The sequence below is a fragment of the Haliotis rufescens genome, unplaced genomic scaffold, assembly GCF_023055435.1.
Source record: "Haliotis rufescens isolate VD_foot unplaced genomic scaffold, xgHalRufe1.0.p SCAF_336, whole genome shotgun sequence".
In the NCBI taxonomy this organism is placed as follows: domain Eukaryota; kingdom Metazoa; phylum Mollusca; class Gastropoda; order Lepetellida; family Haliotidae; genus Haliotis; species Haliotis rufescens.
This window is the reverse complement of record NW_025964042.1, coordinates 1-27,445: the sequence shown is the minus strand read 5'-3', so window position 1 is coordinate 27,445 and position 27,445 is coordinate 1. Positions and strand designations below refer to the sequence as shown.

The window sequence follows — 27,445 nt, the reverse complement described above, 5'->3', positions numbered from 1 at the left end:
TGATACCCTGACAATGTTGCTAAGACTGTTGTCTCCATCACGTGAAGAGGATAATCAAGTTCTTAAAGTGTTTGCTGATCAGGTTTTATTTGAGATCGATTGGCAGTAGATTCATGTCGATCAGTGTCAATGTATGTTTGGACAATGACAAATTGTTGAATGAAAACATAAGGGATACCTTCAGTTGATATTTTGCCAAGACTCGTGTCTCCATATCACTTTGAAAGGTACTCGAGTTATTAAAGTGTTTGTTGAAACTTATAACTGTTGAGTGGGTTTTATTGGTGAATGCCTGACACTAGATTTATGTAGCTATTGTGCCTTGGAACACTGACAAATAGGTCTGTATTGTTTGCGTATTTCTCCAGCCAGGCCTAAATTTCCGTCCACTCTGGTAAATATTTATCTATGATGTAATCTATCTGTTATGTTTTGCGTGTTTCCCATCTCCAGGTGGGCCTAAATTACTGTCGCCCGCTTGATCATTAATCATTCCGCTCTCACAAGCAACAGACGAATTTTCCCATTCATAAATAGATTTCGTACTCTATTTTCTGTCTTGAGGATAATCGAGGTTGGAAATATATCAGGCTTTTTTCGCTTTCGAAATCTCCCCCTCATCTGCCGTTAAAGCATTCATGACAACACAGCATCCGTTGTACTTCGACCAGAGACCAAGTAACGATACTGTGAGTTGATAATTGAATTGTTTGATAGGCATTACTTAGAAGTTGACGGGTGACAAAGTAGACACAGTTTATGGATAAGTACTAAGAGCCAACGGCAGAAACGCAACTAAACGCCAAGAACCTAAAGATGTAGTTTATAGAATTGACTGCAACTGTGGACAAGCATTGGTGTGGTGCAACTGTGGTGAAACATTCCGCCCCATGAACACCAGAATCAAAGAGCACAAAGCTTCAACCATCAAATCAGACAGTAAATCTGCCATCTCGGACCATATCAGCAACTGCCTCAATCACAACATCAACTGGGACAACGTCTAATTCCTCTCCAACAACCTAAATGATGTCATCAAAAGAAAACTAACTGAAGCAGTCCACATTCGCCGCCACAAGCAACCAATCAACAGAGATCCAGGCTATTTCTTCCTATCCGCCTACTATGAACTCATTGAATAATAATCTCAATACCAATGTAAACCTATCCTGTTGAATTGGCTTCCTGTCTTATTGGCTTCCACCTCGTCTGGTGTCTGTCCATCAAGTTGTTATAGTATGTTATCCTTCTGTTGTTATTACTTGACCTGCTCATGTCAATGCCCGTCATGTCTTCTCTGTCCATCAAGTTGTTATAGTATGTTATCCTTCTGTTGTCATTACTTAACCTGCTCAAGTTATCCTCACTCATGGATGCAATTGTTGTTACTGTTAATCCTTCACCTACTATATATACACCTCGTCATAAATATCGCACCACACATTTTTTTAAGTAAAAGTAGAAAATATAATTTTCGTGTTTTTTAAACTACAAGTACATATTTCATATACTACACCATCTGTGAACATGATATCACCAACACACCCTTTTCCGAGCTGCACGTGCATGCTTGCGTTTAGCATGCTTGAACCGGGGGTCGGTTTGCTAAAAATGATGAATGCACATAGCCTCTTTTGGCGTATGTAATGTTGGCAGACACAGCTAAAATTTGGTTTTAGGCATAAATTAAGCTTTATTTTGGCCAACCAGTGAAATGCCCAAGCGTCCAGTACCTTTGAACCAAAGATGGAAAATTGTTGGTATGCATCAGACTGGTATGTCATGTCATGCTTTTGGAGCACAACTGAATATTAATCACACTGTCATCAGCAGGCTAATATGTAAGCATACTGCTTCTGGACGTCCCAGAAAAACCATTGACAGGGAAGATCGTGCTTAAGTCTACTTGTACACAGCTGCAACATGGATGGCATCCATACAACAAAGTGTCCATCAGCACCATCAGACGACGCCTAAGTTCTGCAGGATTGAGAGCAAAACGACCAATCAGACGTCCACTCCTCACAAATCAGCACAGCCATGCCCGTTTAGCCTGGTGCCAAACACGTGCTCGCTGGAACCTGAGGACATGCACATGCTTCCGATGAAAGCAGATTTTTGCTGCATTATACAGACGGGAGGGCACGAGTTTGGAGAAAGAGAGGCACAACATATGATCAGAGGAACATTCAAGCTGATGTTCCATTTGGGGATGGATCCGTCATGGTGTGGGGGTGTTGGTCTTACGATTGTAAACTTGACCTCATCACACTTCCCGGAACACTGAATGGACAGAGGTACCAGAACTTGATCCTGGACGGTGCTGCTGTGTCTCATTTCGATAACCATGCTCTCGCCACACGTCCAGTCTTCATGGACGATAATGCCAGACCACATCGTGCTCGAGCTGTTGTTCAGCATCACCAACACGACGCCATTGAGACATTACCTGGCCTGCCAGAAGTCCAGACATTAATCCTATTGAGCATTTGTGGGATATTTTGGGATGTAGGGTGAGGGCAAGGGATCCTCCAGTTCAGAACCTTCAGGAATTGGCCCATGCATTGCATGCATATGATGAGTGCCAGCAGATCCCCCAACAGAGATTCAGACGTCTGGTGACCGGCATGGGACGGCGTGTAGAACATGTTATCCAAGTGCGAGGCGGTTACACCAGATACTGAGTTAACCAGTCACTGTGGACCTTACTAGTGTGTTCGACATTAATGAAATGTGAACTGTGTTGTGTGTCTGTTGTAACGGCTCCGACAGCCATACTTATTTCATGGAGATTTTAGTGAACTTTAGTTTGCTACAATTAGACCCTCAATTTGTGCTCAAATTCGGTCTTGTGTTGTCAATTTTCTGACTGAACGCTCACATGAGGCCATATAAATAGTTTAATGTGCTTTTCTAAGCACCATTTTTATGAGGTTGAAGATCCAGTTTTTTACTTAGTGAAAAAAGTGGGTGGTGCGATATTTATGACGAGGTGTATATATTCTGTACCATGTTCATCTTACAGTCTTGCATGACAACTGTATAAGGGTCTATTCCGAAACGTCTCATTTACATTTATTAAAGAAGTTGTTATCCATACATTTTGTCTACTTTTAATAATTCAAATTGTCAACCAAGCAACACCCACCCAAAAGAAAGTTTTAATTATTTGTGTAGTTTCTTTCACTAACTCCCCTGATCAAACAGAGGAAGCAATAGTAAGGGTAGTCAAATATCTAATTGCCCCAGTCACAAAACATGACATTAGATCATCAAATTCGGAGTAAATGTCACTCTATCAAAATCAAAATCTGATGTGTTCTGTCAGACAATTAATGCAGGGTACGATCTTTATAAAACCGCTACATTACGTGGGCATATGTCGTATTTTTCTCTGTTTTTCAAGATGAAGATGTTAAAAACAATTGACGATGTGACGTATTGGTTCATCTTGTGAGTGACACATGTAGTTGTTGTTCTCCTGAATCATACCGGAGGTGCATAGAACTTCCTTTGGCTGGACAAAGTAAATGGACAGTCTGACGTTAAATTATTCTACAAGAACATGTGCTTTCCAAGACCAGATGTCAACAGATCGGAAGGTTTTTCGTTTCCTTATGAGACTAGTCGGAGAAACGCAGTTTCTTATTTGAACTATATATGGGAAGGCATGACTTTCCCAATACTGCAAAATAAGAATTTGGATTTTAAGAACATGTTATGGATTGGAATTATTCTATTTTAAGAATTTCCTAGTTTTCGTACATTCCGAACTTTCTTTTATCTTTTTGAATTATCTACATAAAACAGGAGTCAAACATGGCTTCGATACCACCGATGCCTAATTATGGCTAGAGGATAGAGCGTCCGCCTGGAAGGTCGAGAGTTCGATCCCCGGCCGCGTCATACCAACAGAGGTTAAGAGATGGTACTTTAATTATTGTTGCCCTTCATTGCGCTCGGCATTAAGAGGATTAAACGAAGACTGGTCGGCTCGGAGTCTGTATACTGTGTCTGAGTGTGGTATTCGTATTAAACTGCGGCATGGTATCGCGGTGGTCTAGCACTGTATCATATAATGACATATCAGCCGAATCATGCATAGCAACATGAGATCGATATAAAAGTGAGTTTTAAAAGCGCACGAGTCAAGCTGAGTCGGGTCATTTGTGTGAATGTCGTTTTGAGCCACAATGATGAACAGTTTTGTCAGTTATGCAACAAAAGTTTCTTTTTAACACACAGCAAAACGATGTTTTCCAGTATTTTCGGAGCCTACATATTATATTATGTAAAGATGACATCAGGTTCTCGTGAAGATCCGGGATAGAATAGGTCTTCAGCAATCCATGTCTCAAGAGGCGACTATGCTTGTCGTAAGAGGCGACTAACGGGATCGGATGGTCAGGCTCGCTGACTTGGTTGATGCATGTCATCGATCCCAATTGTGTGGATCGATGCTCATGATGTCAATCACTAGATTGTCTGGTCCAGATTCGATTATGTACAGACCGTCGTCATAGAGCTGGAATATTGCTGAGTGCGGCGTTAAACAAACAAACAAACACACGTAGTTGAAATTGCCTCAATGTCAGGCAGTATTATGGGCCACACAAATATGCATGGAGTAGGGCTCCTTAGCTTACTCAAACTAATCACATGTTACTACTATGAATACATCACAAATCGGCCGAACGTGAAAGCCGGAGGAAAATGTATGCAAACGTTTGACTTATCGACATAGTCACTGTACACGCATTTCCGTATTGTTTTTTAATGAATTGGATATAGGTTGTTTGGTTTGTTTGGACTTATAGTGACTTGAGTGAGGCATCATGGCGGATGTCAGCAAGAAGACGATTGCGAAGGCAGAGAAGGACCTAATGAGCCCAAAAGATACGAAGGTACTGTATTCCAAAAGAATACGATTTTTGTTTGTTGTTTATCGTCTCAATCAGCAGTATTTCAGCTGTATGGGACCTCTCCCGTGGTATAGTGGTAAAGCGTCCGCCCGGAGTGCGGAAGGTCCGGGGTTCGATCCCCGGCCGCGGCATGCCAAAAGACGTTAAAAAATGGTACACACACACACACACACACACACACACACACACACACACACACTTCTTTAATCCAAAGAGCTAATGAGTTGGGTATAACACCGCTTTTAACAGTATTCTAGTTATATCACGGCGTATCAGCTTTATGTAGGAGGAAAGCCCGAGGTGATGCAGGCCTCAGACGTTTACCACTTAGCACCAACGAGCACGGGTATGGTGCTGGTGCTGACACACCTAGAAACATAATCGGGGCGAACCGGGATTCGAGCCCACAATCATAGGTTTCTGGTGTGCCCAAGGGACACAACTCTGCACAGCGACTCGCGGCGCCTTAGACGACTGGGCCACTCGTGCCCCCTTTAAGCCTAAGACTATCACTGTGCCTTCTATTACTCTAGAGACGAACGTGTCATTCGAGAGGTTGTGGTATTGGGAGGTATTGGAATTGGAAATAGATGTATTTGGGAGGACGCGGCATTGGAGAGCTTGTGGTATTTGGAGGTAATGGTATTGGGGAGGTATTGCTGGGGGTATTGGGGATCGGAGGTGGTGTGATTTGGTGTAGCAGCATTGAGGAAGAGAGCGATATTGGGGAGGTAGTGGTGTTGGTATAGGTAGGTAGTGGTATTTAGGGGGTATTAGTATTGGGAGGTAGTGTTAATTGGGAGGTGGTGGTTTGGAGGAAATCGTTGTAGGCATTAGGGACGTAGTAGTGAGGTCGTGAGGTAGTGACATGCTGGGAAATAGAGATGTTGGGGAGATGGTAGTATTTGGGAGGTGGCGGTATTGTTAAGCAGTGGCATTTGGGAGGTGGCATTATAAGAAGTTAGCGGAATGGGGGAGGTATTGGTATTGGGAGGTATTCGTAGTAGATATTGAGGTAGAATTGAGATATTATGTTATTAGGGAGGTCGTGGTGTTTGGGAGGAGGCGTATTGGGGAGGTCCTGGTTTTGTGGAGGTGGTGGTATTGATGAGTTGCCAGAATTGGAATTATTCGGAGATACTGGCATTTGGGAATGGGTGGTATTCGGAAGGGAGTGGTATCGGGGAGTTTGTGGTATTGGGGAGGCGAAGAAGGTAGTATTAAAGAGATAGTATTATTGGGATTTAGTAGAATTAGGGAGGTAGGTGAACTTGGACACGTTAGGCGGTACTTGATTGAGTAGAGGGGTTGGAGAAGTAGCTGTATTGTGTTTATGGAGAGGTTGGGTTTTAGCATTTGTAGGGCTCTTTTTAACATAAAACTTTACTCAGAGTACCAATGACCTGTAAATGCCGTTTGGGTAAGATAACACACTAGGAACAACGTCATTCATTGGTTCAATGAAGTTATTCAAGTACGGATACTAACATATGCTGCCCCCTTTCTCTTGAAAGTAACATATCGATGGAATGAAATTTAAAAAAATGAACAAGGGTGTTTGTTGTTTGAAAAGACAAACGGTTACTTCACTGTGACCATGTCAGACCCCCCCCCCCCCCCCCCGATTCAGTCGCCTATTACGACCAGTGTAAAATGCTGGGGACAAAGTCCATCCCAGAATCCCCAGAGGGCACAACAAAATAATGTAGAAAATCGCCTAATTTCCTATTCAATTGTTGTTGATTTCAGGAGGACATGATGTTGGTCCTTGGGCCTCACATGAACTGGCAGGAGATGCTGTGTCCTGCCCCTCTCTCGGTGTGTCTCCTGGGGCAACTGGTCCTCGTCACGCTGGACAAGGACGTGTCTCTTGTGTCGGAACACATGACTAGAGATCGCTTCAAACACACCGAGTACCCGGAGTCTCTGCGGACCAGCATCCTTCAAGTTGCTGATGAGGGATGGAATGCTTTCAACCTGGCCAACAAAAACATGGATCAAATTCGGCTGCTGACACTGCAGATTCCTCAACACGTCAAGAACGCAGTCAAGGTAATTATTTTGACATTGAATATGGATTAAGGAATGACTTAATTTTAGTATATGCCTCAGTCTCCCAGGAACCGTGATGCTCTTGAACACCAGATTTTCTACTAGAAACCCTGAGTCTCTCAGACAACAAGAATCGCATTCAGCCGACCTGACGCTCTTCCAAATTCCATGACGCTTTCTTCTTGACACACTGACTTTCTCCAAAACAGTGACATCCCTTTTAAGACCATCTTACTCTCAACCACACATCTCAACTCTCCCAGACACCCCGTCTCTCTCTTTAACACACAGATTCTCTCCGAGACATCCTCACACTGTTCTTGACACGTGGCTCCCTCCCAGACTCCATGCATCTCCCAGACACCTAACCCCTCTCCTTGCCCCAAGGACAGTCGAAGACATGTTCCATGTTCAGTGTATCTCGGTCCCATATGGCTGTATTTCTGTTTTTCAGTACATTGTCAATGGATCAGAAATGGAAGTGCGCCATCTAGTTCCTGATTACTTAGCTAACATTAAACGCATTACTGACACATGCGTTGTACGGGCTGAAGAAGTGGAGACACGATTTTGTACTATCATGGCTTTGATAGGAGAACTACAGAAAGCATGCACATTTGCCGAAGGTCACTATTCTGAGAAACTGCTCAAAGCTGAAAAGGATCATGAGGTGAAGACATTGAGAATGAAGTCATTAGAAGAAAGAAAGAAGCTCGCAGAAGAGGAGTACAATGAATTACGCGACCGGTTTAAAAAGACCACCGAATCGTATCAAAAAGCCATGGACTCTATGCCATCTGGTTGGAGCATGATCGGTATGGACTTCGTGGAAGGGCTGGCTAAATGCACACTTGGTGTCTGCCAATCAGTCACCAATGCTGTTACAAAGAAGTCCACGAAAAATGACAAAGCCTCCAAAGACAAGCAGGTGCAGAAAGAAGAAGACAAGGAAGCTCTTCTGATGCTGGAACTCCCACAGCTATCACTTTGTGTGAAGACTCTCGTAACCAATTTTGATCAGATTATGCAGGGAACGGAAGTGGATCCTCTCTTGATGGTCGAGGCAACCTTTCAGGATATTGTTCAGACTTTGAAGTCCTACTCGGGAGTTTGTAAGCAGAAAGTAAACGGCATTGTAGATGACGGGTATGAACTCATCAAGATAATGAAGACTGCTAGTAAGCAGCTTACCAAGGACCAATCACAAGAAAAAGATGCGAAGCGTATTGCAGGAAGGCTGGAAGGAAATATGAAAGCACTGGAGACATTCTGTTCACATGCATTTGGACAGTCGGTGCAAACACCAACACCCATGATGTCCACTAAAGAGCAGGATAGTTCCAGTTCAGCTTCAGCAAGATATAGTGAACAGTGTAGATTCAAAGTTGAACAACATGCCTCTTCTCTTGAATCAATCAGAGAGGACTTCAAGAGCAAAAGCAAATCATTACAGGAAACCAATGCCCATGTGACGTCAGTCATTGAAGAACTTGCACACATTAATCTTGACAAGGTCAACTTTGGTGAAATAAAACAGTTGTTGCAGAGAGGTATCAACGCTCTTGGACAGGTTCGAACACAATGGGGAAAGTTGGTGAGATTTTTCACAACAATTTCAAACATCATCAGATGCTCCATGGATGAAAATGTGAAGAATTTCGTCCAGGGCGCCGAGCGAGGGGCAGAGTTTCGTCTTGAGTACACGATGTCCGACATGATGAGGGACACAATCTATGTCCAAGCATCTGAAGCCAACAAGCTATCGTACATGGTGAACAACTTGGCAGAGATGTATGTTGAAGTGTCCGAGAAGCATCTGATGGATCAAGTGGCTAGTCTTGGAGAGCTGCTTGCATTGGGTGGAGAGAACGACAAAGGCGCCGTCACCCTAAAGATGACCCAGTTGAAGAGACAGGCAAAGGACGCCACGGTGTCGATTGGTTTGATTGTTGCCCAGAAACAGCTGGAGTTCGACACAAAGGTGCAGAGGAGGATAGAAAGGATTCAAAGGGAGATGAAAGCAGTCTTACCTCCTCCTCCGCCAGAAGATCCAACAATCAAACAGCAGAAGAAAGAAGCAATTGAAGAAGCTGAGAAGTTCAAGGCAGAACACAAGGTGGTGGATGAAGATGATTGGGCGTGATCTCCTCCTTTAAACCCCATATAGTTTTGAGGATGGTTGGTTAGCCTCGTCACGCGGAATACCCGTGTTCAATGGATATGTTGAGGTCCATTTCTACTGCCACGCGCTTGATATTTTTTATGAAATATACTAATGAAGTCATAATCCCTTACAATCAAACACTGTTGTGTCCAACTTTAATGTGTCGAACTTATGGTTGTCTTGAAGTAAAAGCTTGGCTGCTGGGTATTTTTTCTTTATTTACTCGATGTATATTCGTGGGTCCCTTCAACTTCGACGCAAGGGTGTTTGACTAAATTTAAATATGGATTTTTTGGTTTTGTATAAAGTCACATACGTTGTTTATTGTATAATATTGACATTATCCACTTTTCTGTTCTTCTTGCACCAGCCCCTGAGTCTTTTTGTCTCAATTTTCAAGAACGAGCTACGTTCTAAGATGTACATGTATGTTCTACAGGCTTACTTAAAATGGTTTGTTTTCTTTACTTGGATATTTTCAACCTTGAGTTTATGTTTTTTTTCATTTGACGCTCGAAAAACGTTTGGAGGAATATCACACTCATTAGATATTCAAAAGTTTAAAATGCAAAAACCTGTTAACCAAAGTCTCCAGTGTACAAATATACACGTTCAGCTGTTAATGTTTACATCTGTATCACCTCCTGATGATTCTGGTCCCCCATCACCTTTGCTTGCCGTAAAGGACCCAGATGGAGGAGGATTGGTTGGTACAATGTGCTACACAGGTGATTAGGTTTTGTTTGTTTGTTGTTTAACGTCGCACTCAGCAATATTCCAGCTATATGACGGCGGTCTGTAAATAATCGAGTCTGGACCACACAATCCAGTCATTGACATCGGAAGCATCGATCCACGCAATTGGGATACGATGACATGCATCAAACAAGTCAGCGAGCCTGAGGTGATTAGGTGTATTGTACCCGGAGATGTGCACGATTACGTTTTAACCACTGACTTGCCCTGATCAGATTTGATAATTCACAACAATGATATTACTTTAGTATTAACACACCTTGTATAATCCTGTTTTCAAATACAATTATTTCGTTGCGATTATATACTTGAGGAAACGCTTTTGAGTATTAAACATTAGTAATGTTAAAGAACATCGCTCTTCATATTTGCTGTTATTTACCTCTGTGGAGGTCCGTAACTTTAAATCCATATACTTAAGAACAATGTTTTTCATAATAGAGGTACATACTCATGTGTATTGTACTGTATATAATGTTCATCCATTGACAAAACATCATGTATAACCAGGGTTTGTATTAAAGCTCCTTCTTTGTGATTATGTACTTGAGGAAACGGTTTTATGAATGGTTAATTATTGTTACAGATTGAAAACTAATTACAATGTTTTTGTTGTGAAAATATTGGAAATGTGGAAATCTATTTGGAATAAACTTCTCTTTTTGAAAATATTTTTGTTTTTATTAAATAACTGTCATGTCACAGAAGGGATAGGTTCCTGGTGTCGTGGACACACGTGGTCCTGTTAAGCAACGTACATGTACATGTAGGTCGCGGAGAGGAGATGCATGGGCGGGTCACCGTTTCCTGGAAGTCTGGGTTTTCCCCAAGGCTCCTATGAGCTGACATTAAAATCAATAGGCGGATCCCCCCCCACCCCCGCACTTTCCTTTTAAAAATGTAATGTAGTATGCTGTAGTCAGAAAAATAGAGAGGATGATGATATTTTGGACCCATCCCTGTTAAATATTGCTGGATCCGCCCTTGAATACAATCCATTGACCAGGGTGATGATGATGCTCTGTGTTCTGTGAACGTGATCCCCATCGTGGAGAAGTGCAATACTCCGGCAAACTAAGGGTGAATGGGTTTGGCGTTAAACCGCTCTGGAATATGTTAGTTATGTCACAGCACGTGAGCTCAATGTGGAGAAAAGCCCGAAGTGATGGACATTTATCGCCGAACACGGGCTGGTACTGACAAACCAAGAAACATAGTTAGGTCGAGAACGAGCATATATATTCCCACGATAATGGCAATGATGCACCACACATCAAAACTGGGATTCGAACCAAACATCAGCGGATCCTGGCACAGGACGCATTACGTCACCGGATATTTCTGGGCCACCTGTACCGCCCAATACAATAAAGAAAGTGTCACGCTTAAGATTAAACGTAAATATAGGACTCGTGACGCCTTATCATATATCTAAGCATTTAGGGATATTTACTTATTGCCTTATTGAACTGTATTTTTATATATAAATAAACAGTATTTCAGTTATATCCCTGCGTGTATCTTTGATGTGTTAGGAAACCAGAAGTGATGCAGGACTTAGATGTTTAAGCCGTTGGTGGAATCAACGACCAAAGATTCGTGCCTATGATAACAGGATTCTGGCACACTTAAGGGACGCAACTCTGCAACTCTTTGAGCAAATAATCATGGGTGAAGGTTACCAAATACGTGAAAATGTCTATTACCGACTATAGTATTAATATTCAAATCTACTGTTGTATCCCCCAGCAGTGATCTGTAACTTTCATATTGAGGGATGCGTTATGAGTGAGTTTTTTACGCCTCTTTTAACAGTATTCCACTTATATCACGGCGTGTCAGGTTAATGTAGGAGGAAAGCCCGAGGTGATGCAGGTCTCAGACGTGTACCATTTCGGTGAAACCCACGAGCACGGGTATGGTGCTGACAGACCTAGAAACATAATAGGGGCGAACCGGGATTCGAGCCCACAATCATAGGTTCGGGCGTGCCCAAGGGACGCAACTCTGCACCACAACTATTCACGAGTTTCATAAAATTGGTTTTACACGAGAGCGAGTTTAGTATTTTATTTATTACTTGTCATTTATAATGTTTTTAGAATTATACTGTTGAGTATAAATAGGCTGACACCTACACGATCCATGGCATAATCCTATTGAGTTTAACACAATAATACTTCAAACACGTCAAAAGTTTAAACGTATGAATTTAATATTATACAATGGTCCAGCTTTAGAATTCAGGCGTTCGTCCCACAAAATTATCGTAGTGCTAAGGCTATCACAACTCACATAATTTAACTTAGACTAACGACTGTCGTTGCGCTAGAGTACGATCGCCTTGAGGAACGGGGCCTTGCACCTCAAAGTTTACAATCACGTCACAATACCCGATGACGTAATTTGTTGAATTTTGTTGCAAGTTCCATCGGCGAAACAATGCCATGTGACGTCAGCCTAGCAACAAGGTTGCTGGGGTCATCGAGTGTGCATAAGCTCCTCCCAGTGATCTATCATCTCCACACACAATGTCGTTGAATACGCCGAGGGATGTTGAGAGCTTTCAATATTTGTTCGTGAAACGTGTTCCGAGAGTACATAAGCACGCGTTTTGGTATTACACAATGTGTAATAAAGCTGTATGTTTATTAAACAGGTGATCTCTTCACGGGCAAGTAATAAAAGATGGTACATGTTGTTACCCTGTCTGGCGCTCGACATAAAGGGGCTAAAACAAGGACAGATCCGCTCGGAGTCAGTACACTGTGTCTGAGTGGGGTATTCATGTTAAACTGCGGCATGGTATCTCAGTGGGCTAGCACTATAAATCGGCATCAGTCCGGACTGTTCCATGATCCTCCGAGTGGCTGGAATCATCAACAATATTTTCACTGAACTGGTTCACTAACATCCTGGCGACATTTCGTATAAACCACAGAACTTACTTGAAAACACATTAAGCATTATGCTATGTATAAGTCGTATCTTGAATAAATTTTGTGATGAATAAAATTTCGTTTTGGTTTATAGAGTGCCATACTCAAATTGAAATACAGAAACAAAAATCGATTATGTCATTACATTCCGTAAAAAAACACATTACTTAGTATAACACTGAAATAAATGTTAAGCACCACTAACTATCATATATTTTCACATAAAAAATGTTCTTTGGTCAAGTCGTATCTTGTTTATAATGTCTGATGAAAAACATTTCGCTTTTGTTTATGGAGTGCCATACTCACATTGAAATGCCGACAACGAAATCGATAATCTAATAGTGTTGTCTGTGACTGTTCCATGGCAACAGTTTTTACATTTGGCCAATCTAAGCACAAGTTTACTTAATTTTTCACTATGGCCAGTTTTTGGACGGAACAAAAAATAAATTCTCGAATGCGAGGTACGTTATCAGGTCTTCAGCACCCATGCTTGCCGTAAAGGGCGACTATGCTTGTCGTGAGAGGGGACTAACGGGATCGGATTGTTATGCAATTTCATTGCAACGATATCTACATTGTAGATATGCAGCTGCGTGATGTTTTGGTGAGATTAAGGATATCTACAATGTAGATATTGCTACGATGAAATTGCGTCACAATGCTTTGCAGACCATTGTGACGTCATTGGTTAGCATGATCTCACCCAAGCGATATCTCCTGTGGGAGACAGTTTTGAATGATAAAGGACATTTAGGCACAAAGTAGGCATTCCTATGGACACCAGCTATATTTTTTGGGCATATGAATCGGAATGTCAGCTCGAATTTAAAAAATGGAAAATTGGCCATGCGGTTCAACTTCAAATATAGCGATGATAATTCTGATTTGTATAATTACGAACAAATAGTAAATTCTTTATCAATGTACTACAAATGAAAGAAACCAGTAAAACCGCCTCATCTGTTTTAGATTTAGAGGGGGCACGGGTGGCCCAGTCGTATAAGGCGCCGCGATTCGGTGTACAGAGTTGAGTCCCTTGGGCACACCCGAAACTATGAATGTGGGTTCGAATGCCGGTTCGCCCCGATTATGTTTCCAGGTTTGTCAGCACCATACCCGTGCTCGTTGGTTTCACCGAAGTGGTAAACGTCTGAGACCTGCATCACTTCGATCTTTTCTCCCATATTAAGCTGACACGCCGTGATATAACTGAAATACTGTTAAAAGCGGTGTTAACTCACTCACTCACTCATATTTAGATCTATACAACATGAGTGGCGGTGGGGTAGCCTCATCACGACGAACACCCGGGCTGGATTCCCAACATGGGCACAATGTGTGAAGCCAATTCTGGTGTCCCCCGCCGTGATGTTGCTGGAATAGTGTTCTCTTTATTTCCAGCAATATTCTAACAGCTCCATTCATAAACACATGCTTCTGGTAATAGTTGAAATGGTACAAAGGACAATGTTACCAGGAAAGGAACCTATAGTCATTGAAATAGAATCACGAAATACCGCGAAGACGGCTGCATGTGTGCTTATACCTATAAACAAGCCATTCCGCTTGTAATGGATCCTGTTTCGTTTACAGATTCGAGTTTTATATGTATTGTTGATTTGAGATTGCAGGACCAAGTTTTTGTACTTACCGTCACATGGCCGAAGTAAAGATGGCTCGTATTGAGCTCGAGTTTTGTCATTAATACAAAGGTATTACACCGCTGATATATAATACTGCTTATGGTAAAGACAAAAATTGTTTCCAGTAAAAACAAAACGTTCATAGTGAGTTAACTCCCTTGCCTCGGGAAGATGACCGGAAGGGGCGAGAACTAGCCTAGGGGGCGGGTCAGCCAGTACCAACTCCCATGAGGCCGAGTGTGTACAGGAGGAGGGGGATTTATACCGCGACATCGGCTCTGTGTCTTTTGTCATGGTGATTTGTTATCGCTGCTTCTGTGGAGCAGAGTCTCCTCTGAACATTTTTCTGTCTCCTTTACTCCATGGCGATGACGTAAAGTCAGATTAGGACGAAGTGCTTTTCTGATTGTCCTTCATTGATGCGCTTCAGTCGAATTCACCTACGTCTGTGACGAAACTTTATGGTTTAATAAATGTTTTTAGGTCTTATCTCGTTGGCATTATCATTATTGCCTTGATAATCCACAGATATTGGTGAAGTGCTTTCATGGAGGGTCTCACTAGGTAGAGGTAGTAAGCAGTAATCCGGATCTGGTCACTCATGGCGTTGTGATATGTATAAATGCGCCTCTGCGATCACGATAATAAACAAAATATGCATAGATTCGATGCTAATATGGTGCGATTTAAAGGTGCGTCAGAAACAGATTACCGCCTGTAATATATGATTTATCTTACAACTCACTATTTCAAAACGTATCTAATGGGACGTAACCGCCATTAGTGTAGTAATCTCTATTTCAATCTATAAACTTTTGATAAATTCAAATAATGTATCAAGATTTGTACTTAAAATATCTATATTTTATAATACACACACATAACTTAATTTAATTTAGCCTAACTAAATACAATTTCAAGTTGTCCACGGCTCTGAATAAATACAACGCCAATAGTTTGAACCGTCTGATATGTTATGTTCAAACGTCTATGCATATCGGTTACATTTTGATCAATAATTATCAAAAAACAAATACCTTTCTTCTAAAATGATATCAAGATCCGCCACAAAAACAGTGAAAGCTATACCCTGAACTTCCTTTGACAACCATGTACACAAATATGATTTGTTTGTTTGTCGTTTAACGCGGCAGTCAACATATTCAACTATATTCACAAATCGTAAATAATTAACTATTATAACTCAATGTTAAATACATTCGATGCCTCTGTAGTAGCAGTAATCGTCGTTTTAATTGGTCGTTATAACTACACATGCATTTGGAACTGAACAAAAACTTTGGATCATGAATAGTTGGGGGATATAATTGGTCGTGAAAAGTGAGCACACAATTTTATAATATTATCCCCAAAATATTAATGATCCCAAACTTTTTTGTTCAGTGGAAAAAAACATGCCTATATTGTTTCAGTGACGTGGTGTATTTTGACGTCCAGGAGAAGCTCGTCTATCGTAGACGTCTGACCAACCTGCAGATATCTCCTCCCCCGCGTGTTATAACAATAATCCCTCAATGACCAGGAATGTTTGTTTGTTTCTTGTTTAACGCTGGCGGTCTGTAAATAATCGACCAGACAATCCACTGATTAACATCATGAGTATCTATCCACTCAATTAGGATACGAAGACATGCATCAACCAAGTCAGCGAGCCTGACCTCCCGATCCCGTTAGTCGCCTCTTACGAAAAGCATAGTCGCCTATTACGGCAATCATGGGTTGCTGAAGACCTATTCTACCCCAGATCTTCACGAAATGGAACCATCCTGTTTGTTTTTTGTTAAACGCCGCACACAGCGATTTTCCAGCTATATTACCATCCGATCAGTTTGTCGCCTCTCACGACAAGGATGTGTGGGTTAACCAAATTCTAATCATTCTTCGTAGTACTTCATGGTACTTGATCAGACACTTCACTTCAACAGCAGCTAAAACCTTTTGAATTTATGTTCTAAGTAAATACAAAACCCTAAATTATATGTATCTGTGATTGTGGGTTAACTTAAATGTTCATCAAAATTGAATATCATTGAGGAAATAAAGATGAAATAAGAAATGTACCGATGTGATATATGTATGTGGGTTATGTATTTATTTTAAGTAACACATGTCAGTTGGTCTGTAGTTTCGAGGATATCCTACAACCAGCTACATTAAGCTGGGGGAGGGGGGAGGGACACACGGGTGTCCCAGTCGACAAAGGCGCCGCAATTCGCTGTGCAGAGTTGCAGTCCTTAGGCACATCAGAAACATCTGATCGTGATTCTCAGATGGAGACCCTACTCTTCCAACTGCACTATGATATCCTACAATCTGTACAGCTTCTATAACTTTGAAACCGCATATCTTGCTATTGTGTGATTTTAGGCCTTGAGCATAAACTTGAATGGGTGCTGCTTTGGAAATTGTTATTGATAACTCAATCTGAACCATGACCTCTTGCATGACTTTGGTCGTTCCTCACACACATAACTGAGGTGAGGTGAATTGAGGTTTAACGTCGCGTTCAAGATTATTGCACTTATATAGCGACGTGCTCATGCCGATTTTACAGTGCTAGCCCACAGAGATACCATGCCGCAGTTTAACATGAATACCCCGCTCAGACAGTATACTGTCCATGTGTTATAGCCCCTTAATGCGCAACGCGAGGCGAGTCGCGACAAGATTGTCTTTTAACATTTTTTCGTATCCGGACCTTCCTCTCTCCGGGCGGACACTTCACCACTACACCACGGAGGCGGTCCACACACTACTGACCCGCTCACTCACTAATGACGTTGAACATGGCAGTCACATGATGCGTCCTGATTACGATGTGCAGAGACCACTTGCACTACAAGGGGGTCACCACACACATTCTGGCCCCCTTACCAGCTTGCTGAAATACCGTTCAAATATTGTAACCATCACTGACTGGCCCTTGACACTATAGTTGAACAAGCAGATCCAAGGCATCCAAGATACGTGTTCTAAAGGTTACTAGTAGGTATTGTTCACAGGAGGGATAATGTTCTGAGACATCCTCTACTGAAGACAATGAATATTATCTTCACCAGGAACTTGATCCAGATCTGTAATTCCTTGACACTTTTCTTTGTCCTTGACCTTGGCAATGACAGGGGGCGAGTACTGAGGATCGATACCCAGATTCAGGGATGATTTGATTCTCATGTGAGCTCTTTCTGGAAGCATTCTGAAACATTGGTGTTGCAAATGGACATGAGTCATGAACTGTATAGCACACAGTATTCTCAGGACATAACAGAGAAACATGATGCAGGGAAGTTCCCCTTATGTCCTGTTTGAACACGTAAAGCCATACCTCAAAGCTGTACAAGGGTAAACAGGGTAAACAGGGTAAACAAGAAGACTCAAATACCGGCAGTCCAAGTGTAGGTACACGGTATTACTGTTTTAGGTACTACTGCTTATTGCTGAATCAACACTCGGCTATTTGCAAGTGTTATTTAACTTTGATGATTACTTACCTGATCAGAGGGCTAAACGTGGCAGCCACAAAGGCACGAGATACATACAAACATTAAAGAGGTTCAAATATAAAAGACACAACACAACTTAGCATACCACGTACTTACTGCATAAACATGATTATCACGATTCACGGATAATTGATTTAGACATGAACAAGAATGACGTTTTCAATATGGCCGACAACACCCATGTACAGGGACCTTCCTCGCCCCTGAACAAAAGTGGGTGAGTGAATGTTGTTTTATGCTCCAGTCAGCAATACTCCAGCGGCATCACATCAGGCTGCTGTAACTGGAGCCCAGATAAGCCGGTGTTTGGAAGCATGAGTCCAATTCCGAATGACAGGGAATGATGACACAGTCAGCCAGAGCTCGCAGTGTCAAAACTTGGGGTGCGTTGCAAAAAGCCAATCGCTTGCAAGCAATGCTCCTTTCAACTATCAGTTCTGAGATCGCATGGCGTGCTGGGAACTACGCTGCCCAAGAATCCCCACGGGGAGACAAGCATGGGATAGTGGGAACCTACTCTCTTCCAGAATCCAAACGGAGACAAGCATGGGGTAGTGGGAACCTACTCTCTTCCAGAATCCACACGGAGACAAGCATGGGGTAGTGGGAACCTACTCTCTTCCAGAATCCACACGGAGACAAGCATGGGATAGTGGGAACCTACTCTCTTCCAGAATCCAAACGGAGACAAGCATGGTGTAGTGGGAACCTACTCTCTTCCAGAATCCACACGGAGACAAGCATGGGATAGTGGGAACCTACTCTCTTCCAGAATCCACACGGAGACAAGCATGGGCTTCTAGGAACCTAGTCTTCCCCGGAACCCCCCAAGCATACAAGGATACACTTGACCACTTGTAGCAAGAAGAGCAAGAAGCATTTTCATAAATGCATCTCAACAACTGTACAAATTCCGTTTTTGATAGGTGTTTTATCATTATCGACAAGAGTGTACTTACTCGGAGAACTTCAGGCCCAGCCACAGAGACTTCGGTACATGTACTACAAACTCTCCTCTCAACATTCCATCAATGGCGGCGAGCGCCGTCTCCCTAGGACTCAGTAGACGGTTGATTCTGCAAACATAAAAAATGGTTTGTTTGTTGTTTAACTCCGCGCTCAGCCATATTCCAGATATATGACGGCAGACTGTTTTATTAAATAATCAAGTCTGGATCAGACAATCCAGTGATCTATATTGTGAGCAACGATAACCTGACCACCCGATTCATTTGGCCTCTTACGACCAGCATAGGTTCCTGGGGACTATCCCGACATCCCCACGGGGTATGTACATTGTAATGATAAATTAATAAAAAAAATGGTTTTTGACATTAACAATGTATTCCTCCAAACGCCAGGGGAATGGGTCCAAGTTGAATATGAACTTTGCTGTTTCCGTAACAAAGTGATGATAATCATAATTTTCAATATCCTCTTCAGATTGGGAGCATGGATGGCCCATTCGTCTTAGGTGTCGCGTTTCCCCTTCGCTTCCCTTAGGCGTGTCAGAAACCTACAATCGTTGGTTTAAACTCCGAAGACCTGCATCACTTCGGAACACGCCGTGATACGACTGAAATAATGTTCAAACTGGCGTAAAACCAAACTCACACACTCACCCGCTCACTCACTCACCCACTCACCCACTCACTCACTCACCCACTCACTCACTCACTCGTATGATAGAGTAATTATCTAACTGGGTTTAGGTCAGTTGGCCTCTAATTATTTAGACGCTGTAGATTCAGAAACTCTAGCATCTCTAGCAGAGAAGATCGACCCACCTGTCTTTGGGGTTGCGGCACAATCCTGTACTAACAAAGGCCGGGCAGACGACTGTCACCTGTATCCAGCTGTAACCTAGCAACGCCATCTCCTCCGCCAAAGCTTCGGAGAAAACCAAAACTGCCGCCTTGGAGGAACTGCAATAGAACCTAACCTGTTACCTAGTGAGAGGTTGTGGTTAATGGTTACCAAGGGCACAGGACATACAAGACAACCTATCCCACAGGAAATAGAGTAGAAGTGCCAGCATTATCAAACTGTTCCCCAGCTAAGATAACACCCCGTTTACTACGACCCGTGAAGATCCGGGTTATAATAGGGCCTCAGCAACCCATGCTTGTCGTAAAAGGCGACTATGCTTGTCGTACGAGGCAACTAACGGGATCGGGTTGTCAGGCTCGCTGACTTGGTTGATGCATGTCATTGTATCCCAGTGGATGACATGAATAACTGGATTGTCTGGTCCAGAATCCATTATTTACACCATACCCGTGCTCGTGGGTTTCACCGAAGTGGTAAACGTCTGAGACCTGCATCACTTCGGGCTTTCCTCCCACATTAAGCTGACACGCCGCGATATAACTGGAATACTGTTAAAAGTGGCGTTAAACCCAACTCACTCACTGACTGCGGCGTTAAACAACAAACAAGACCAAAAAAACACCCGGTTACATGACGTCACAGTTGTGGAGACAATCCTTGGTAGGTTGCAGTCTTTGGTGGGCATTTAGAAGTTGGAAGAAACATGAATACATGACACATGTTATGGATAACAACTTCTTTTATTCCTTGTAACGACGTTTCGGGTCTACTTCTTGATGAAGGAGCAAGAAGCTGCTCTGCAACGTCGTGACAAAGAAAAGTTGTAGAATGTTCAAATTTGTTACCAGTAAAACAGCGGAAATAAACTGATATTATGGTACTATGAACTGCCAGGCAATTGAAAGTATACAACCATGTTTGTGGTGGCTAAAATGAAACAATCAGGAAATGGTTATCCGATGGTGATGTATTTGATACGGGTATCATTGTTATGTTTTGGCTGTTTTACATTACAGTGGCGTTGATAACGTTTGTAATTTTGTAGTTAAATCCAATGTTCAAGTGTATACTTTTTTTCGTCCTGTTTAATGCTCTGCAGGACTAAACGTTGGTAAATGTGTTGTGAAAAAAAGAAGCAGTTCGGCGCCTCCAATCAGAGAAAAACATCTGTTCGCAGTGATCGAAAATATACTCTGTCTCAAAAATTAAATTTTAAAGAAGAAAAATGCTGGACAAAAATATTTTGTCCTTAGGTTGTAAAGAATAATAAATGAGTGCGGTGTTAAACAAACAAACAAAATATAAGTCTGCTGGGTAAATGGCTAGATTGTGTCATGGGTAAAGATAGTGGTCTGTTGTTAGGAAGCATGTTTTACACCTGTAGTCGACGAGGTAGGCCGTCCCCGACTTTGCCGATGCTGAAGCTATGTTGAGAATGACGCCGCGGTTGCGATCTATCATCCCGGGCAGAAACTCCCGAACTGTCTAAAAGGAACGAGAATACACATCAATATACATGTGAACTAATTCAGAAGTGTGGAGTTCAGGCCTAGTTCCACAAAACGATCCAAGCGGTACGACAATCGTAAGGCAATGTTAAAGTATAGGAGTTACGACAGTCTGAGTGCAAAGATCACTTTGTGGAACGCGGCCCAGGCTGATTAGAAGTGTAACTAATCGAATATGGATCAGGTTATCCAGTGATTGATCAACGCCGTCGGGTACGATGCCACGCCATCTGCCACGCCACAGGTCGTGGCCGATCCCGCACCCGTCTTACGCAACCCCTGCGTGGATTGTGGTTTAAGAACAGGTTCCCAGAAACCTATGCTGGTCGTAAGAGGCAATCGATGGATCGGGTTGTCAGGCTTGTTTACTTAGTCTATTGCGTGTCCTCGTACCTCGACGCCGTGGATCTTTGTTCCTAATATCAACCACCCGATCCCGTTAGCCGCCTTTTACGGCAAGCATGGGTTGCTGAAGACCATGATTCTATCCCGGATCTTCACGGGTCTTTAAACAACAAACAAATAAACATACGACAACCAATGTTACCCCAAATGATAATGATAATGATACCCATTATTATTATTATTATTATTATTATTATTATTATTATTATTATTATGATTATTGATCTACAGATGATCCTTTACTTATGGTTCTTACCAATCATGGTATTTACTTATTTCCAGTAGCTATACAATGATATAATTTGTAATATAAAATGACCAAAAAGGAATCTCCGGAGAAATCACGGTATTCCGTCCGTGCAGACATTTATATTAACATTTTTTAACGTTCAGAAATCAAAACAATCCTCGTCAAGAAGTAGGCCAATTACTCGTACTACATATAACATACATGTAAGTAAAATACATTGAATTGATTTACATTGTAAAGGTAAAATTCGACAGTTACTATATTCATGGAAAAAGTAAAGCAAAACCAACAAAGATGCAGTGCCTACCCAGAACTGAGCCAAAGTGTTGACCTCAAACGTCTTTCTGATATCTGCTGACGTCATCTCTAGGAAAGTCCCTCCATTCAACACCCCAGCGTTATTCACCAACACATCAACACCTCCGACATCTCCCCGGAGGCGCTCCGCCACGTCCTTGATGTCGTCTGCGCGGCTGACGTCACATGTGTAGGTGGAAACTTTGGCGCCGACAGCCCGAACATCATCAGCAGTGTTCTCCATGTCCTCCTGTCGGAACAATGGAAGACGTGACCACATATACCACTCAAAACAAGTTAAAGAACACCAACAAGTAAAAGGCTGTGTGTTACAATACCCACCAGCCATGGCAGAGTAACTATAGCCATGTGGCAAAATCGTTCAAAATAGTTCAATGACATTTCCAGAGATTATGTTTTTGGCCGCTGAGTCTTTTTAAAATATTACTGTTTATATTGAACACCCTTTTGTCATTTTGACTGACAGTTGGGTCTTCAATCTCTTGATAATGAGATTATGAATGACTGAGTTTGGTTTAATGCATTTCAGTTTTATCACGGCTGTTATCGGTATGGGGGAGGGAAGTCCGGAGACGCATGCGGGTTGTTGACGTGTACCACTTCAATGAAACCTACGAACATGGTCTTTTCAGACTAAGGAGAACTATTTGTCTGAATCTTGTGAGGTAAGGTGAAAGGGGTTTAACGTCGCGTGTGTGTGTGTGTGTGTGTGTGTCTGTGGCTGATTGTGCTAGTCAGGACTAATGCCGATTTTATAGTGCTAGTCCACTGAGATACCATGCCTCAGTTTAACATGAATACTCCACTCAACACCGTTAAGGGGCTAAAACAAGGACCGGTCTGCTCGGAGTCAGTATACTGTGTCTGAGATGGATATCTATGTAACACTGCGGCACGATATCTCATTGGATTAGCACTACAAAACTGGTAGTGGCCCAGACTTGTTGAAACACACACACACACACACACACACACACACACACACACACACACACACACACACACACGTCAGAATGTCAAAAGAAGCGTAAACAAAATACAACAGACGGCGTCGTCCACGGACTTTGGATCTCGAGGCCACCTCAACTTACGATCAAATTGCATCTAAAATGAAGAGATTAAATTAAGGAGTCAAATTTATTACAATCAACCTGTTTTTAAATCCAGTCTCAATTGTACAGGCAATATCTATATTGACTCAAAATGTCAGTCAATATTTACATTGCCTAAATAAATCAGTCAGTATACATATTGCCTGGTTATAGACATTGACTGTAACATAGATAAGTGCAATTACCTTGAACAAGACGTTGAACCCCATTTCACCTAACCTCAGCTACTGATAGAACACCTAGAACAGATACACACTTACCACATTGATGTCCCAGAGAATGACGTCTGCTCCAAGGCGCCCAAACTCCAACGCCATCTCGCGGCCAATTCCATGACCACCGCCCGTGATGAGCACGCGCCAACCCGTGACGTCACGGCGTCCAGGGGGAAACAGCAGCTTACAGAAGGATTCCAAATATAAGTAGATAATTTGACCACAGGTATACAAGACCTCTGCCAGCGATAAACCCATCCTCAGACGACAAGTTGCAGACGACAGATATAAAAACGCTGTAGCCAGTCTCCGACTTCGCTGTTGAAGTTGTTGATGAAAAGTCACTTAAACCCAGACTTCACTTGAGATGTCTTCAAACCAGTCGCAATCGCTTTACCCTGAATGATAAAAGCGACGAGTGCATTTCGTACTCTCTACATTGGAGCGCACTTGTGAGACCGATATGTTCGTCTTCCTGGCGCTCTTCCTCATTCCCTCACCCATGCGCAACAAACCACACTTTAAGGGTTAAGAACACAATTTGTCATACAGATAACAGTACACCTCCTATTTTAAGTTCAATCGCATCAAACTGTTCAGTTCAAGTTGAACGTAGTGAATTATTGTAAAAGATAGTCGTCATGGCGTATTAATATGATTAGACGTCGGTGTTCGGAAACCTACTGCAGGTATCAGTTGACGCACACTAGTGAACCGTCCAGTGAATGTAGACGACATCCGTAAAGAGTGAGGGTCGAGAAGAGACCATGGCTACAGCCCTTCCTGCACTGGTCGTTATCTGAGTTTGGGCGATAGCAATGCTATTTGTTGGTTTACAATCTCTACCCGTCGCTAAATATACACCACCCTGGAGTCTCTATACTGGTTTGAGTTATCAAAAACACTTAAATTTAGACACTCTAATCTGTATTTAAAGGGTACTTAAATTGATAAAACAATTCCCAATCGGGCAATTTGTACCCAACTCTTGACACCTATAGCTTGTACCCGGGTAGGGGCGGGTACCTGGTTAGTAAATTTTGACTCCTCCCAGCCCTACCGCAGAAGTCTCCAAACACTATATATATATATATATATATATATATATATATATATATATATATATGCATACAAACAGAGTCTCACCTGGTGTAACGCCAAACAGGGTCGTGGTCAGAAACAACGCCCACTCCATTTCCCAACAACGACCAGATAAGAAACTATGAACTACAACTATGCCTATGGTATCTACACACTTGTCTTCCAGAATAAATTATCTGTTCCGACCTGACCTTGTATCATCATTCACCAAAAAGGGGCAGTGGGGTAGTCTAGTCGTCAAAGCGTTTGCTCGTCACGCCGAAGACCTGGGTTTGATTCCCCACATGGGTACAATGTCTGAAGCCCATTTCTGGTGTCCCCGCCGTGATATTGCTTGAATATTGCTAAAAGCGGCGTACCCATCGCCCCGTCAAAAATGTGTGAAAAAGAGCGTTAAATGCGCGACACCGCGACAAATGGCGAAAATGTCCGTTGTCGCAATGTCGCGCTTTGACTAATTTTGACACATTTTGCTTGTTTTGGGAAGGGTGACAATGCGACAATGTCCCTTGTAGTATTCCATACATGCATGGAACGCAGATCTGCCAATTCTAATATCAAACTCTCAAGTCAACATTAACAAGAAAACAGCGTTGTCACTGCCCCACCCCCCTCCATCGGGCACATTCCAATTTGAGGTGCTTACCTCAAAGCTGATTTCCTACCTTGAAGTAGGCACTGCAAACAGGATGCACAAAATCTAAAGCAGGGAGAGGGTCACTCTGCAAACAATAATAATTGCGGCATCAAATTTGTAACACAGCCTTGACAAGTATGTCTTCCATAAGCTTGCAAAGTGTTAGTCATGTAACTTCAGTAGTTCCTGAGAAAACGTTTCCCCAATGCAGCCACTCAGTAAAATAAGCAAAACAAAAACATTTTTTTAGAAATACCAAAACCTCACAAGGCATCAGTTCTGCATTTCTTTGATACATAATTATGCAAAGTGTCATAATTAAATATTAAACGGTTTCCGGGTTAAGCTGCTACATGTATTTGAGTTTAAATCCAGTTTGTTGCCAAGGAAACACAATTAAATATTTTGTTTCAGAAGTAACAAAACATCAAAAAGTACCATACAGCATGTGTTTGATACACATGAACTGTTGCAATACAAAATATTAAACGGTTTCATGTTATGCTCTGGAAACGAATGCTGCCGGGACGTTTTTGAGAGTAATTCCAGTTTGTTGCTAAGGAAACACAAAAAGATAAATTGTTTTAGAAATACCAAAACATAAAGAAATATTAAAGTTTCGTGACGGACGGACCCCAGCCATTCCTATAACCCCTCCCACTTCATGACGGGGGGTGGTTGTAAATAAATCTCAGTGCAAATGAATCCACATAGGGTTCCGACCCGTCATCCTGCGGCCCCTGGGTCCTGGCTCTCAAACCCTTAAACTTCATTACTTAAAAGTGATTGGAAGCTCTGCTAATCTGGTTCAGTTACGTGAATTAAGCTTAATGTGTACGTTATATTATTCCTCCTTTATGCGTTTCTATTTCTTCCAAAAGTGGATTTGGCACAGAAAAAGGTCACGTGGAAAGGACCACAAGTGAACGGGAGTGATTGTTTATGGTCAAAGGGAGGCAATCGTGTGTGTACAAGAGTTAGCTCCCTGGCCTTTTACTCCGCACAGCGATTCACTTAAAACTTCACTCAATGCCGTTAACCGAAGGGAGCTAACCCCGCGCAAGAAATCAAGTGTTATCGCCCCTGTCTCAAAGGGAGGTAAGCATGTTTAGCAAATGGTAAATAGGATTTACACTTACTTCCCTTTGACCATCAACGACATAAGTTATCGAATCAAATGTGTGTTTGTTTGTAGTTTAACACCGCACTCAGGGGGCACGGGTGGCCCAATCGTCCAAGGCGCCGCGATTCGCTGTGCAGAGTTGCGTCCCTTGGGCACGCCAGAAACCTATGATTGTGGGTTCGAATCCCGGTTGGCTCCGATTATGTTTCTAGGTTTATCAACACCTTACCCGTGCTCGTGGGTTTCACCGAAGTGGTAAACGTCTGAGACCTGCATCACTTCGGGCTTTCCTCCCACATTAAGCTGACACGCCGTGATATAACTGGAATAATGTTAAAAGCGGCGTTAAACCCAACTCACTCACTCACTTAACACCGCACTCAGCAATATTCCAGCTAAATGACTGCGGTCTGTAAATAATTGAGTCTGGACCCGAGAATCCAGTGACTGACATAATGGGCATTGGAATACGATGACGTACACCCGATCCCGTTAGTCGCCTCTCACGACAAGCATGTTTTGCTGAAGGCATATTCTAATCCCGATCTTCACGGGTTCTTAAATCTAATTAGTCGTATCGATGAATGTACCTGAATGAAAGTGAAATCGTCGGTGAGCGGCCCATGAAACCACATCCGTGTCCACTCAGCATATATTCCGCTAACTACAAAACACTGAGACGAGTGCCTGAAACCGTTGAATGAGTTGTCTCCCTTTGACCTTTAACCCAACAATCTCACGCGACACCTTCTTTATTCTTCCGATATCCTCGCTACAATTGAAGCTGAAGAGGTCTTTGTCGTATGAGGATGAACATAAATCTGACCTTCTTTTATGGAGGACTGTTCAAGAATCCACGTTAATGTACGTAGATGTAAGTATCTTCTACGTAGATGTGAGTAGTACCATGTACGTAGATGAAAGTACCTTCTACGTAGAT

The 27,445-nt window shown here is 42.4% G+C and overlaps 2 protein-coding genes across 3 annotated transcripts; one reads left to right on the top strand and one right to left on the bottom strand.

Moving 5' to 3' along the window:
• Positions 1-4,494: 4,494 nt before the first annotated feature.
• On the top strand, positions 4,495-9,399 carry LOC125372023. The gene is made up of 3 exons (XM_048380882.1): positions 4,495-4,904; positions 6,672-6,974; positions 7,429-9,399. The coding sequence occupies exons 1-3, from the start codon at positions 4,836-4,838 to the stop codon at positions 9,115-9,117; spliced, it is 2,061 nt and encodes a 686-aa protein (XP_048236839.1). The 5' UTR covers positions 4,495-4,835; the 3' UTR covers positions 9,118-9,399.
• A 7,754-nt stretch (positions 9,400-17,153) lies between these two features.
• Positions 17,154-27,189, bottom strand: LOC124128199 (estradiol 17-beta-dehydrogenase 11-like). 2 transcript variants are annotated; one of them, XM_048380883.1, is made up of 7 exons: positions 27,096-27,189; positions 23,690-24,042; positions 22,307-22,546; positions 21,215-21,321; positions 19,794-19,931; positions 18,966-19,082; positions 17,154-17,699 (listed from the first exon to the last, which is right to left on the bottom strand). In XM_048380883.1, exons 2-7 carry the CDS (start codon positions 23,900-23,902, stop codon positions 17,531-17,533), a joined length of 984 nt encoding a protein of 327 aa, XP_048236840.1. In that variant the 5' UTR covers positions 23,903-24,042; positions 27,096-27,189; the 3' UTR covers positions 17,154-17,530. The 2 variants fall into 2 exon arrangements, with proteins under 2 accessions (XP_048236840.1, XP_048236841.1); XM_048380884.1 differs by having other exon boundaries at positions 23,690-23,827; positions 27,096-27,183.
• Between the last annotated feature and the right edge of the window lie 256 nt (positions 27,190-27,445).

Excerpts from the sequence above, each read along its gene's own strand:
- LOC125372023 (XM_048380882.1), top strand. The coding sequence starts at position 4,836 with ATGGCGGATGTCAGCAAGAAGACGATTGCGAAGGCAGAGAAGGACCTA. Across the intron at positions 4,905-6,671 it reads TGAGCCCAAAAGATACGAAG|GAGGACATGATGTTGGTCCT; the intron begins GTACTGTATTCC and ends TGTTGATTTCAG. Across the intron at positions 6,975-7,428 it reads ACGTCAAGAACGCAGTCAAG|TACATTGTCAATGGATCAGA; the intron begins GTAATTATTTTG and ends TCTGTTTTTCAG.
- LOC124128199 (XM_048380883.1), bottom strand. The coding sequence starts at position 23,902 with ATGGGTTTATCGCTGGCAGAGGTCTTGTATACCTGTGGTCAAATTATC. Across the intron at positions 22,547-23,689 it reads TTCTCTGGGACATCAATGTG|GAGGACATGGAGAACACTGC; the intron begins GTAAGTGTGTAT and ends TTGTTCCGACAG. Across the intron at positions 21,322-22,306 it reads ACACTTTGGCTCAGTTCTGG|ACAGTTCGGGAGTTTCTGCC; the intron begins GTAGGCACTGCA and ends CGTTCCTTTTAG.